This window comes from Hippoglossus stenolepis, chromosome 16 (assembly GCF_022539355.2).
Source record: "Hippoglossus stenolepis isolate QCI-W04-F060 chromosome 16, HSTE1.2, whole genome shotgun sequence".
NCBI lineage: Eukaryota > Metazoa > Chordata > Actinopteri > Pleuronectiformes > Pleuronectidae > Hippoglossus > Hippoglossus stenolepis.
Window position 1 is genome coordinate 18,156,891 of NC_061498.1, and position 13,765 is coordinate 18,170,655.

At 41.2% G+C, this 13,765-nt stretch overlaps 2 protein-coding genes across 2 annotated transcripts; one reads left to right on the forward strand and one right to left on the reverse strand.

The window, feature by feature from the left end:
- Positions 1 to 1,692: 1,692 nt before the first annotated feature.
- Positions 1,693 to 5,480, reverse strand: tmem100a (transmembrane protein 100a). The gene is made up of 2 exons (XM_035181653.1): positions 5,256 to 5,480; positions 1,693 to 2,964 (listed from the first exon to the last, which is right to left on the reverse strand). Exon 2 carries the CDS (start codon positions 2,872 to 2,874, stop codon positions 2,476 to 2,478), a length of 399 nt encoding a protein of 132 aa, XP_035037544.1. The 5' UTR covers positions 2,875 to 2,964; positions 5,256 to 5,480; the 3' UTR covers positions 1,693 to 2,475.
- Positions 5,481 to 6,096: 616 nt separating this feature from the next.
- LOC118123794 (phosphatidylcholine transfer protein) lies at positions 6,097 to 12,859 on the forward strand. The gene is made up of 6 exons (XM_035181395.2): positions 6,097 to 6,317; positions 7,808 to 7,925; positions 9,037 to 9,116; positions 9,254 to 9,425; positions 9,644 to 9,711; positions 11,126 to 12,859. Exons 1-6 carry the CDS (start codon positions 6,189 to 6,191, stop codon positions 11,198 to 11,200), a joined length of 642 nt encoding a protein of 213 aa, XP_035037286.1. The 5' UTR covers positions 6,097 to 6,188; the 3' UTR covers positions 11,201 to 12,859.
- The last annotated feature ends 906 nt before the right edge of the window (positions 12,860 to 13,765 follow it).

The window sequence follows — 13,765 nt, forward strand, 5'->3', positions numbered from 1 at the left end:
CTCCTTCTTCATGTGCTTCCTTACTATGGACGCTCTTCCTTCCTTCCTCTCTCCCTTGTTTTATTTCTCCCCTTCTTTCCATCTCAGCTCATTCAGCTCTCCTTTTTCTTCTTCCCCTCCATCTTTCCCAGTTTCTGTCTTTGCTCTCCTTTGTATTCACTTCTTCCTTCCTTCCTTGATTTCCTCATGTCTTTTCTTTACTAATTCCACTTAAATGACTTGAGTTTTGTTGCTGCTTATCAGTTTGCTAACCCGGCAGCGTGGCTCTGAGTGAAGTGAAACCACGTGACGCACAAAACGTGACGCACACACTCTGTGCATGAGTTGCCAGCCGTGGGTAAAGAGGCTAAAGACACTGGCGGAGAGCACCTGTCAAACTTCATATCAAGTCACCCGTTTTTTCCAGCTTCAGTCTGCCTCCCTCTAACCTGACAAGGGGAGGTGACGCCTCGCCGTGTCGTGTGTCTCGTAAATGTGTTGCGGACCTGATCCCCAGAGTCCACACGGCACCAGTCTATAGCCGACTGCGTGTGTGGGGGTGATCTCCCATAAGTGACAAAGTGTGTTGTAGGTTCTCCTCTGACGCAAGGAAACCATTTAGTTGTAGTGTCTGGTGTCACACGGACGCATAGCAATGCAAATGCTGCCTAAAAATATATTTCCACGTCCGGGCTATTTTAAACTTAACAGGGTCAAACAGGAGAGTTCAGCTTCTTTTTTCCCACTGAGAATTTAAATCCTGGAAGGGGAAATATATAAATAAGACTCTCTGACTACAATGTGACTTTTAAAAGGTGACAGACTGAAAACAGGCCTGAAGGGTCAGTTAACTTCTCTGCAGTGTGAGCATCAGGTGCAACGAGTGCTTCTTTTGTCTTGTGTACAGTGCTTCACGGTGGAAGACGACCAGCAGAGCATCCGTTGTGCTTCCCAGCATCCGGACAAAATGTGTAAATGCGGAGAAAAGAAGGAGGAAAGATGTTGTTGGTGACAGAACAGAGGAGTAGGTTGCTGTGGCCGATCGCCTGTAGGTGACAACACAAGATGACAACGTAGGATTTGTCAGGATCAATCAGGCCTGATGCCTTTATTGTTTAGAAATGTAACCAAATGTAACACCCAATCATTTTATGAGTCGAGTGATTCCCTGTCTCCAGTGCTCTCTCTCATCTCCTCTCAGTGGTCAATTCTCGTCGTCTCTTAGCCAAGTCTCACACGAGTCGGAGGCGAGTCACAGATTTTTGTGGAGGAAGAGGAGCTTCAGGTTACACCGCCAAATATCTGGCGACAATTTGACAGGACCCACCTATTTATTTAACTGCAAGATATTTCACCCACGTTCGGTTGAGGCGGAGTCAGTATATTTGTGTGTGCAGACCCAGGCACACCCATACACCCCGTCCCGCGCTCTGATTGGCTGGAGGTGGCCAGCATTGTTGCAGATTCTGACTAGATTTCCAGCAGCATGGAAAGAGTCTGAGTCTTGTCAGGGACGTGTCCTCTCTTATCGCTTTGTTCAAGAGTTCACACATAGCGATCAACGACTGCCGTTTCCATGCCGATCAGGGGCTTTTGTCTGCGAATTGCAAAACTTGTTGGGTTGAAAATGGAGAAGCTTGAACTGGGCTTCACCCTTAAAATATCTGTTTCCCTCTTATAAACCTTCACAATCGTTCTTCACACTTTCACATGTTTGAGTGTTAATGAGTTTATTGAACCTCATGACGTCCTGTTAACAGTTAATACATGCAAACGATTACATCAAAACAAAACATGTGTTACATGTTATATCTTTTTTACATCTTGGAAGTTTCACTGTGGACAATGAGACCATCGCCTCAACACAATAAAAGAATTCACCATATTAAGCCATTATAAGCCATACTACTTATATTTTTAACGTAAGATGTTGTTTAATACTGAATATGATGATTATGAGGAATCAAAGTGCTTTAAGTGAATACATATTTAAGGTTAAAAAGAGAATATATTGGCAGATTTTTAAGAAAATCAAGTACCATTCTTCCATAAAAGGCAATTCCCAATCATTCCCTATAAGATGAACAATGAGACGTTATAAACAGATATGTGCAAGTTGAAGTGTAGAAAATTAGGCATGATTCATTGTTCTGGATTTTTCCCTCTCCCTTCTCGGACTCTTCAAACCACAATCTGTCCCATTACAATCAAAGCCGCCACATCCAATGGCAGATTAATGGGAGACTTCCTCTACATCGCTTCGCACAGTGGTAATTCATCTTAATTGTGATACATTCCTCCTGGCTGCATTCCCAGCTCGCCAGATGCTCAACGTCTGTCTGACAAATAAATCCCTCACGGTGCCTTCAAAGCTTTAAGTTCTGGGCCTTGAGAGTCGGCGCTCGAAGCGTTTACAGATTGGAAATGCAATGCGTGCTGGACAACATCTGCTGACGGTTGAGTTCTCCGGCCTTTTCACACTCTGGGAATCTGGATTCAAGAAAAAATACTCCTCTGGTTGGTGACCAGGGTGGTCTGGCTCTCCCGCCGCCTCTCCTTCTTCCTCTCCAGTCTCACCCTCCAGCAGACGGCGCTGGACGCTAAGAGCACCACTCCGGCCGAGAGGAGCACCAGGCCAAAGTAGGAGATGGTGGATCCATGCGAGTTGAAGCTGTATGCCACAGCGGTGACCACGATGCCCGCGATGAGCACCACCACTCCGAACGGGATGGTGCAGCGATAGCAGGACAGCTCCGCCCCGCCGGTGGCTGCAGTCAGCTGGATTTCATTGAGCCGCGGGATGTTTACTGTGGTCACCATAGGGTGCTCGTTGTGGCTGGGCTTCTCTGGGGTCGCAGGGGTTTTCATGGCGTCCTTATGAGCGTCCTCAGGCATCGCAGGGTTCTGCAGCCTCTTGTTCAACCAACCACAGATGGTTCCTCAGCGTCGCCTTTTTACCCCTTTTCCTCGCTAGGGTCTCCCCGTCTGCGAGGAGAGAGAAACCTTTCATTAGAGGGAGTCAAACTTGTTGCTCAACCCTGGACACAGCTTTTTGAGAAGGGAAAACAAAGACCTTACAGATCCTTTTTGTTGGAATTCAACCCCAACATTTCACAATTAACCACCTCTCCCTGACCGCCACATGCTGCTTTAATAAACCCTTGTAACCTCCCTGCGCAGCCGCCTCCTGACCCGGGCGAGAGGAGTTGTCTGAATGACGCAGGACAAGTCGGCCCAGCACGAGCTGAGACATTCCCTGGAGAACGCAGGATATGACATTACAAACTGCTCCGTGAAATGCGAGGAGCTTCGCAATCACCAGCAATTTCACAAGCACTCGTTCTTTACAGCCCCCCCGGTGTGGTGCATGGAAAGCTGTGATTCAGATGCTGAGTGACAATAAAGGGGAAGTACGGTTTCAGTTGGACTTTCCATCAATGTCAGGGCTTTAAACACGGGTTTGTTCATCTTTGTGTGTTAAGAGATGAGTATTTTTTATTGTGTCAAATGGTGAAATGTGTTATGCACTACTCATGCTCCCAATCCTCTGTACTTTGGAGGGTGATTGGTGGGATGATGGGAATTTAATTGGCAGTATATTGATATTTTTACTGGTTTAAAGGTTACGTTTTCTCATTATTTCTCAATCACAATTGTATCCTGACTGTGCTGAGAAGATTTTTGCCTTTTATTTGGTCAATTTTATTTGAAAATAACATTCTGATATATTTTTAGAAACACTGACATTCTCAGAGGAAGAGCCATTAAATTCTCGACGTATCGTCCTGAGTGTTCACATTTTCCATCAATGTTCAGGAAGACTGAGAAAGTCATTCAATGTCATTCAAATCAAGCTTCGACAATCGCCATGGTAACCAGCGTCCAAATTTGAATGGTGTGTTTTAGCTTTTTATTTTTATTTTATATGCATCACTGCAGAAAAACAAAACAGAACAAAACATTGTTCATTCTGCATTGACATGAATGATTATAAGGTATTCTCAGTCTTTTAGAGCCAGTTTTGCGCATCACAGCTCTGAGCTGATGTTACCAGCGAAGACACTGGGACAATGACATGTGATCACTTGACAGGAAACAAGTTTCAACAAACAAGAAGTTGAAAAAGGCAAGTGTCTGGGATGAATTAACTTTCAGATTTTTAGAAGCTAATCCCCCAAAAAGTCGAGTTGCAAATCACAAATCTACCACTGAAAACAAAATGTAACAAATATCGATGAAGCTTCGAAACTCTAAACATGGTTTTCAGGACAGTGATATATATATATAAAAAAGAAGTAGAAGTGGAATGACATTTTTAGAAAGCAGAAAAGGTAAAAAGTATAAAAGTCCCCCAAATAAGAAACGTCATTAAAGACGGTTGTCTTTTCTGTTTTGACACAACATGTGGGCTTTTGAGCCAAGAAAAAAAACCTTCAAAGACATTTAGAAACTTTAACTTTATCTGTTTTCTGTTTTCAGCTCCAAACATCTTTATCTTTAATTTCTAATTGTGAAACCAAAAAAAGGTAAAAGTGGTTGAAGTGCTCGCAGGACCAAAATGTGATGAGGGTCCTTCTGTACTTTGACATGACTTTACTGAAAATGTGTGAAGATGCTGAGATTCTCATTTTATAAATAAGCTTGTTTTCCTTTGACATCCACTGAAGAGCAGTTGTTTTCTGTCTCTCAGTTGGAAACAAAAAGCTTTAAATTTGCAGAAGTAAGGTTAACTCATCTGATGTTAGTTTTATGTGACTTTACTTCCCTTTAATTTGTAATTATCATTACATCACTTTGTGGATGAAATTGAACATTTCTATTATTGGTTCACCTGTCAATTAATTGATACGTGATTTCATTTGTAAAAAGTCAGTAAAATTGTGAAAAATCCCCAAAGCAATGTTTTCTTTTCTTTCTACCAAATATCCAAAATATCTTCTTTTTTAAATGCTAAATTAATACATAAACAGTAAAGCAATGCATTTGTTCGAAGGCACAAGGACAGACTGAAGAAATTAACTGAGAAAAAATAAAAGGGAGAATGAAGAAAAATCCGCAACAGGGGAGGATGAGCTCTGTTGAACTCTGGATCTTTAGATAAAACATTCAATGGTTCAATATGTGGTTATAAAGCTAATTAATCTACAACATGTAAACTCTGCACAAATAACAGTACTTTATGGAGCCTATAATAATAATAATAATAATAATTCCCAGTGAATGAACTTGACATGTTTGCTCTGAGCTGTGCAGAGAGAAGAACAGTGAGTTGTTACCTCAGAGCAGCAGCTGTCCATGTCCATGCTCCTCTGCTGCACTGAAACTTGTCCAGCATCAAATATTCACTTTATTCTTCTAAGCACAAACTTTCTTCTCTGAGCTGAAGTCGAAAACCAATTTTCTCTTCTCGTCCCTCTCAGGCTTCCGTTCACTGGAGACGTCCTCAGGTTGAGTGGCTGAGGGTCGGACTGTGCCATCCTCAGTCAGAGCTGCTGTGTCTAGTATCCATGACTGTGAAGCTCAGGCAGACGAGTGGAAAATACCTGTTCTGGTCGCGTATTTCAAAATAAATCCCACGATGATTTTAGATGAATTAATTAAATGACTCTCAGTTTACTGGCTGTATTTATTTTGAAGTACAAATTTCCTATATTTCCGTTACTATTCATAATATTGATTAGCAAATGGAGCTTGACATCTTTTTTTATCAATTCATTACATCAATGATTTAAAACGACACCTGCAGAGTAGAGTAGATACACTGTTATTTTTTCATCAGTACAAACATGTGACAACACTTTAAACCAACTTTTTTATACAGTGAATGCAACAAAAATCTCCACTGAAAATGGCACTCCTGTAAAATTAAAGCAAAATGTACTTTGAATACAACACTCATGTTAGTGTCGATATATATACTTTATATTATAAAAAACACTGCAAACATACGATAAAATGAATAATAAAGTGACATTTATCTTGATAATCATCGATATCTACTGGAAGGAATTATTTATCTTGATTACATTTTGTTCACATCGAGTGTGCACCTCCCATCTATGAGGCAACAGCACAACGCGCGTGTGCAACTCTTTTATTGTGAAAGTAGTGAGCGGAAGCGCGGTGTGTGAGCCGCTGACAGCTGTGTGTGTTGTGTGTAGTGTTGTGTAGTGTCGCGTGTGTAGGTGCAGGAGCAGCAGTCCGCCGTCATGTCGCAGCGCTTCACCGATGAGGACTTCCAGAGAGCGTGGCTGGAGCTGGACGAGCCGCAGCTGGAGGGAGGATGGGAGCTCTTCACTGAGACCATGGGAGTGAAGATCCACCGCCTCTACGACAAGGTCCAGAAACCCCCAGAAACCCCCAGAAACCCGCACCACATCCAGGTCCTCACTGCAGGACCCCCTCTGACTCCACGAATGAATGTCTGCCTGATGCGTTTCTACTGTCATTATTCTTTACCGTAGTGACGTCACCTTGTTACCTTTATCATAATTCACTAAAGACAACATTCATAATACACCTCAGCAGTGGTGTCCTAGCGGTGGTAGAGGGAAATACCAGGAAATGGAGCGAGAGTCTGGGATTTCTTTTTCTTGAGTCACAAACCGGCTCTACCCGTTCCACCAAACTCCTTTCAGAAACTTTGTCTTATTTTTTAATTTTTTTGCAGATATGCACATCTGGTAAAACTCTGCTAAATACTTTTAGGAAAGGATGCAAAAATATAGAGGACACCTCACAAGTCCAGCATCTTAAACTGAATTTAAATAAAAGTCTAACATTGAATCAAATCCTATAGCTTAAAAAGGCACAGAGGTAATGATGTCTGATCTACTGAGTGGGTCACATGGTTTTCATAGTGCTGCCATACAAGCCAGTAGCCAGTCAGATTTACCTTTAGCCTCAGGGTACCCTCAAGTTCGGCCTGTATCGTTGATTACGAGGCCAAAACACTTGATGACGCTAAGGTGCACAACTGAAGTTATCTCCCTAACATCTGCTGGAGGCCACTAAAACCTGCTAGCATCCACTGGTAGTTTGTAAATTAAATTGTGCAGAAGACCTGCAAACGTACAAGGGATATTCACCATCTAGTCCTATATTCTAAAATAAAAGATAAAAAGTTGTTTTGAGAATCACTTGCGTGATGAATAACGCAAAGACTCTATCCAGTGCATCAGATTCTTTCATTGAAAAATTAGCAAATAAAAGGTATACAAATATGTTGTGTGCTTTTTGAAACACCTATTGGCACCTTCAGTTTATTGTAATGTGCAAAAACTGTCCTTCAGATTAAATAGCTGATATTTTATATGAAGCTCCGTCAACAATTAAATCATCAAATCATTCAATTTCATTTCATTCTGCACACACTGGAATATGTTTGTGACATTGTCCAAATAAGATTTTTCATATTCAACTTAAAACATTAGAATTAAGTGATAAGGCACAGAAAATCTTCATGATCAATTATTCAATTTTAAAAATCCATTTGGTTAGAGGTATTGATGTGCTGTCCACAGCTAAGGGGAAAGTGAAGCGACCTTGAATTGATGTTTTTGTGAATGGAGTTGGTTTGACTTTCCTATCTATTCAAGCTCAGCCACAGAATCTGCACAAATCTGACTCCGTGTTCCGTTTGTTTATTGCACTTAAGGGAGTTAACAGTGTTTGAACTTCAGAGTCAAATCCAACACATTTCCTCAGTGTGGAGTGAGAGAGGGTGTAACGGTGAGCGGCTCTAATCAGAGTCGTGTGCTCTGGGATTAGTTACATACTGTGGGGTGTGGTGTGGAGCCTGAGCAGAACTTTCATGTGCTGTTTGCAGGAAACGGGACTTTATGAGTACAAAGTCTTCGGCGTGCTGAGCGGCTGCACCCCAGAGCTGTGTGCGGACGTCTACATGGACTTGTCCTATCGGAAACATTGGGATGCATATGTGAAAGGTAAAATATAACGACATTTGAAAGAGTAAGGCGAGGCTCAGACAATCATTGTCCTTAAAATCAGCTTTCATTCATGTTTCTCGTGCCGAAGAAATCATCTTTATTTTCAAAATTTCCCATTAGTCTCAACAGTTGCTTAAAGGGATAGTTCACCAACAAATTGAAATTCCCTCATTATCTACTCACCACTACACTTCTGGAGTTTCAGGGGTAAACAGAGCTGCAGCCAAATCCAATAGAATTGAGATAACTGGCGACCACTTCTTCAAACATAAAAGAACAACAGAAAAAAACCCTGAAAATTCCTCCATACTGCTCGTGTGGTGTCATCCAAGTGTCCGTAAGGCCCGACATTCATATTCCACTTGAAGCAGCGTCATTTACACCATGTTTTTACTCCTCCTCTGGAGCCCCTGCGCGTAACGTCGCTACTTCTGTTAGCGTCGCTACTTCCATTAGCTTCGTTGCATAGCTGCAGTTACTGCTGAGTCGCTGATGTCGTCACGTGCCCCTTGGGCCAGAGCATAGAGGCGTGAAAAGTGTTTTGTTGACTCATACTTCACCCCCCCCCTCCATCGACATAGTGGTGAGTAGATAATGAGTGAATTTTCATTCTTCGGTGAACTATCACTTTAACCTCCTGTAGTTGCTCACATTCCCCCTCATTCAGTAGCGTTTTGTTGTCGAAGCCTTTTCTTCTTCATGTCATGAAATGATGTCCGGCCTATAGGCTTGGTTTTATCGCTCCAGTTTTACAAAGAAGCAGCATTTTAAATTTTTGTTCCTCTTCTTCATGCACCTCCGCAGTAACAAGGTAACATACATTACGTTAGTAGTAGTTAAGTAGTCATGTAGTGACCTTGTGGGATAGACACTAAAGTCAAGTGTGAATCACTTACATTAGTTATAGTTTCAGAAATAACATTTGTAGAAGTGGCTTCCATTGTAGGCTGATTTTTTGGTGGAGTCTTGTTTTCATTTCTTTCCTTTATAAATTATATGTAGAGACTTAGGTAGAACCACTGATCAATGAGTTTGTGTCACTTTACAGGATCGGATGTGTCCATCGTCCTGCAGCTGATTTACTAAATGTGTTTTTTTTTTTATTCAGAACTCTATGAGAAGGACTATGATGGACAGACAGCAATCTACTGGGAAGTCAAATACCCGGCTCTTATGTCAAACAGAGACGTATCCTGTTGATTTAAAGTGTATTTACTCTCCGTTCACATCAAATATGGTTTACAAAGCTGAAAGGAGGAGGCTGTTGTTGAGAGTATTTTTTCCACGAAAGCACAGTGTCTTCCCTAACAGACCCCAAACCTCAGTATGTGTACATTAGAGACAGGAGAGACATGGATGTTGACGGCAGGAAGATCCGGGTGATCCTGGCCAGAAGCTCTCCGGAGATGCCGTGTCCAGAAAAGAGTGGCGTGCTGCGGGTCAAAGACTACAAGCAGAGCCTTGCACTGGAGAGCGATGGGGCCTGCGGAACTAAAGGTGACACATGTTGAGGGAATATAACAGCTGTGACACAATTCAGGGACCGCATCCATTGGAGGATTCGATCTAGTGGTCGAGTGGAAATGAGACATCTGTTCTACGGACAATTTCCTATTTGCATCACCAGCTTGTCGTAAAAAAAAAAAGATAGATTAATTTCTTAAAACAATCATTAGTTGCAGCCCTAACATAAATGAACATGTGCTTTATTTCAGTTTTCATGAATTACTTCGACAACCCTGGCGGAATGATTCCTAACTGGGTGGTGAACTGGGCAGCTAAGGTAAGTCAGTGCATGTTAGGTTTACTGCAGCTTCTATTTGACTGCAATGCATTACGGAGAAAATAGGGACAATGCAAGTATACAGACGATTGAGTAGCTCCGGGGGCACTGGCCTCACTGAACAGTTACAGATGGATCACATGCAGAGAATTTCCTCCCTGGGATAAATGAAGTGTAACTTAGCATGCCTGGTTTGAATCAAGCTTTCATGTCTGTAGGTCGTTTTATTCTCGTATTATGAAAGTAGATGAAAAGATAGGGGCCAGAACATATCTTGTGTAACATTTTCCATGATTTACTGTAGAATGAAATTGTTTATTTTATGTAAACCAGCCTCATTTGGAAATATTTTTCCACAAAGGGGATTTTGTATATCTTGAATAGCTGTGTAAGGATTATGTCTCCTTAGCTGCACTCAGGGGAGCAAATTCGAAAAGCTCTAGTTTTAAAGTTCCATATTTTGATCATATATATCACACTTTATTAGTGTCATTGCATCGTCTAATGATCTGTTGACCCGATCCCAAAAAGCCCAGTCTGCTCCGATGGGTCAGCTGTCCTACTTCTTTGTGATTGGCCAACCCCTCAGGGTTTGTGCATAGACTCTATTTAAAAATCGACATAGACTCTGAGTTAGGAAAGTGAAGCCAGTGCTGAATTGCATGAAACGAACGGCCAGCAGAGGGGACTTTAGTGCTTGGTTCTATTAACGTCTATAAGAAAATGTCTCTACTTCTCACTTGATTAAAAACCTCAGTATATGATCTCAACCTTGAGTTTCAAGTCTTCTTCAAAACAGCATAATGTTCATTTTGTAAATGATGGTCACATTTAGAGTCAAAAGATGACAAAGTACTGTGCATCGCAGGAGTAGGTGGGCATGCTATGTCCTCAAGCTCTCAGTCAGCCCCCTCCCCCGCTGTAACCACAGTAACAACAGTAATTCCGAATTGAGTTCACATTTTGAGCATGTTTTGTTACTTGGTCACGTACACGTTTTGCAGAGAAAAGTGAGGATTGCAAACAGGTCTTGTCAGGAACAGAGTTTTCTGTGGGAGAGAACTTTGCCCTTTTGAGAGTGAAAGATTTGTTCTAAATATCCTAAGGATATAATGTGCTCTGAGTAACTTCATTTCCCAACCACCACATCACAGTCAACAATTGTGTATGTGTCTGTTGTCGCCCTGCACAAGCAGATCTTTGAAGCGGGCGTTAAACGGGTTCACTCACAGGCCTCAGAGAGCTCCATGGCTCCGCCTGCTTCATGCTTGTTCCAGCGTTATTGTTAACAGATGTATGGCAGGGTGATGTCAATCAGCTCCTCACTTCGTGCTCCTCCTGGGTGGGTCTTCTTGGCACTTGCTCTCATGACGCTCACTGACGGATACTCTCTTTGTGTGTTTGTGTTAAACAGACTGGGGTGCCAGGTTTCTTAACAGACATGCAGAAGGCCTGCAGCAAATACGAATCCTTCTGCCAGAAGAAATGAACAGGGTGGAGTGGGACTCGGGCTCAAGGGCTTTGCTCCATTTTTATCTTTTATTTTTTTATGTTGTGTGTTGAAATGTGACTTTTGTGTGCGGGGTGAAAGTGGCATGGTGTGAGCTGCTACCTGAGGTTGTAGCTTGCAGTTGACTCAGGCATGATGTGCATGACCAGCCTCCCATCAATTCTGTTCCATTGTACTGTAATATACAATGCTGTATTCTCTTTTCTTTGAAATCATATGATTATATTATAAATATATATATATGATCAGTTTTTATTACTTTAGGCCCTAAATGGTAAAACCAGCTCACAGCCTTTTGAAGGCGGAAATGTTTTATGTTCTGTATAAAAGGTAAAAACACTGAACAGGAGGACTTTGCGCCAGTGTTGCATCAAAGATTGATCATCTGGTTGCTGTTAAGTGGAAAACTAACTTTTACGAGTTGTATATCTGGCTTTATTTAAACTGTTAAAAAGGACTCGATTGGTCACAGTCTAGGTCACAAGGTAAAATAAAGATTATTGCAAAGAAATGATTTCTTTATTACCTCAGCCAAGGACGTTATGTATTCATCCAAAGCAGCTGTAGACATAAATTTATTGGGTAATACAACTATTAAGAGGCTGTGTGATCAGTTTTTGGTGGACGATCACTTTTTGGAACAACACCAACAGAGCCAAATCAAGGTCTGTGTAAAAAGGGACAGATGCTGACGCTTGTTGTGAAGCCCCTGATTCCAGAATGCCGACATGCTATCTGTTTCCACTTCCTCCCACTATCCAGAAATGAAGCCAAACTCTCCTTGATACCAACGTCGCCAACCTGCACCAGTGATGTCATTCAGAGTCAAGAGTTGTGCTCGACCAATTGCGATTCAGTCTCAGTTGTCAATCATGATGTTTGACCCTGTTTTAAAATAATAAAATAACAAATTAAAACCAAACTTGTCAAAAACATGAACAATGGAACATACCTCAGTGTGAAAAGAGCTACATACAATGACAGAAACTGTGTTGGTGAAAATGTATTTGATGTGTACTTTGATTAACTTGGAGGTTGGGTTTATAACCTATACTGCAACCAGCCACAAGGGGGCGATCAGGATGCTTTGGCTTCACTTTTGGGAGCTGTCGTTTTGTCTATCTTGAATACAATCTATGGATCCGACTCTGGAGTACTGAGTCCTTATGACACCTGAGTACTCATGGGTCGGATTGTCCACATGTTTAAAGACATCTCTTCTGATGGTCTCCAGCTAGTTAAAGTTGCAGCTAATGTCTCTTCTTCGTACTGTAAGTTTACAGATCTGATTTATAATGATGTTTTCGGTCTTCTCACTGTCCACTTTGATTCACTTGAAATTCACTCATATACTACAAGGAAGTGAAAATTCAAGCAACGAATCAAGCACTTTTTTACACTTTTTTTTCGGCTTCTTGATTGTCCTTTCTCAAGGGTTCATTACTTATGCAAAGATCATGTTATGGATGCATTGAATCAAAGATACAGTATCTGATTTGTTACTGTATTTAGGCTGCACCTCAGTACCTCAGTACTCCTGTTGATACAGATGAATGTGGTTTAATCTGATAATGAAACACTTATTACTGTGTAATACTGCTGTGTTACTGGAATAAATAAACTTAAATTTGAAATTTTCGACGTGCAAACTGTATCGCTTTTTTGTTCTCCAGCAGTTACTGTCGCATCACAAAGAAAGTCCACCATATTGATTGATTACATTCACTCTACGATTTACATCCCTATACCTCTAGATTGTTATTATGTTTGTTTTAGACTGAATTACACTGTAACTGTTAACATATTAAGTATTCTTATTCACACTACATGAATGCACTTATTAAGACATGACATCTTAGAAGAAATCAAGCCCAGCCTGAATAGAAGGCGTTGTCTTGTCGATATATGCTACCACACAGAACATACAGACGATAAACAGAAACACAATGTTTCACACTCAATGAACAAACACTGTGTTCAAACTAAGACTCACAAAGTCACGATAAAGCTTTCATACCAAACTAACACTGCAAAGAAGTTGCCAGCTACTCAAGGGCGAACGGCGGCTCCTCATCATTGGTGGATCAGTTAGATGCGACAAATCTTATAATGCCTGTCATCCGGGCATTTCCCTCGGATAGCGCTGCATTAGCCAAGCTATGCTACCTTTTTCATTGCTTCTAAATAAATTTTTGAACTAAGACACCTTCTACTAGTACGACATCATACAGTCTATCAGTGCTCAATTTGAACATTTTTATTAGACTTTTCCTTATTTCTGTTGTCTATTTTGCTTTAAACTTTAACCACAGAATAAAATGAAAAGATGTAAATAGCCATGCAGTTTGAAATGTGGTTAATGAAAAAGGAAATTGACGTTACCGCGATTTAAAACTATGTAAAAATACCAGAATGCCACTGAGAGCTCTTACTTCCCTACAGTCCCCTTGAATTCTGCACCAAATTTCACTCACTCATAACTATAGGTTCCCTATGCACCAACAATTTGCACTAATGGTAATATACTCCTGCAATATAATTGTT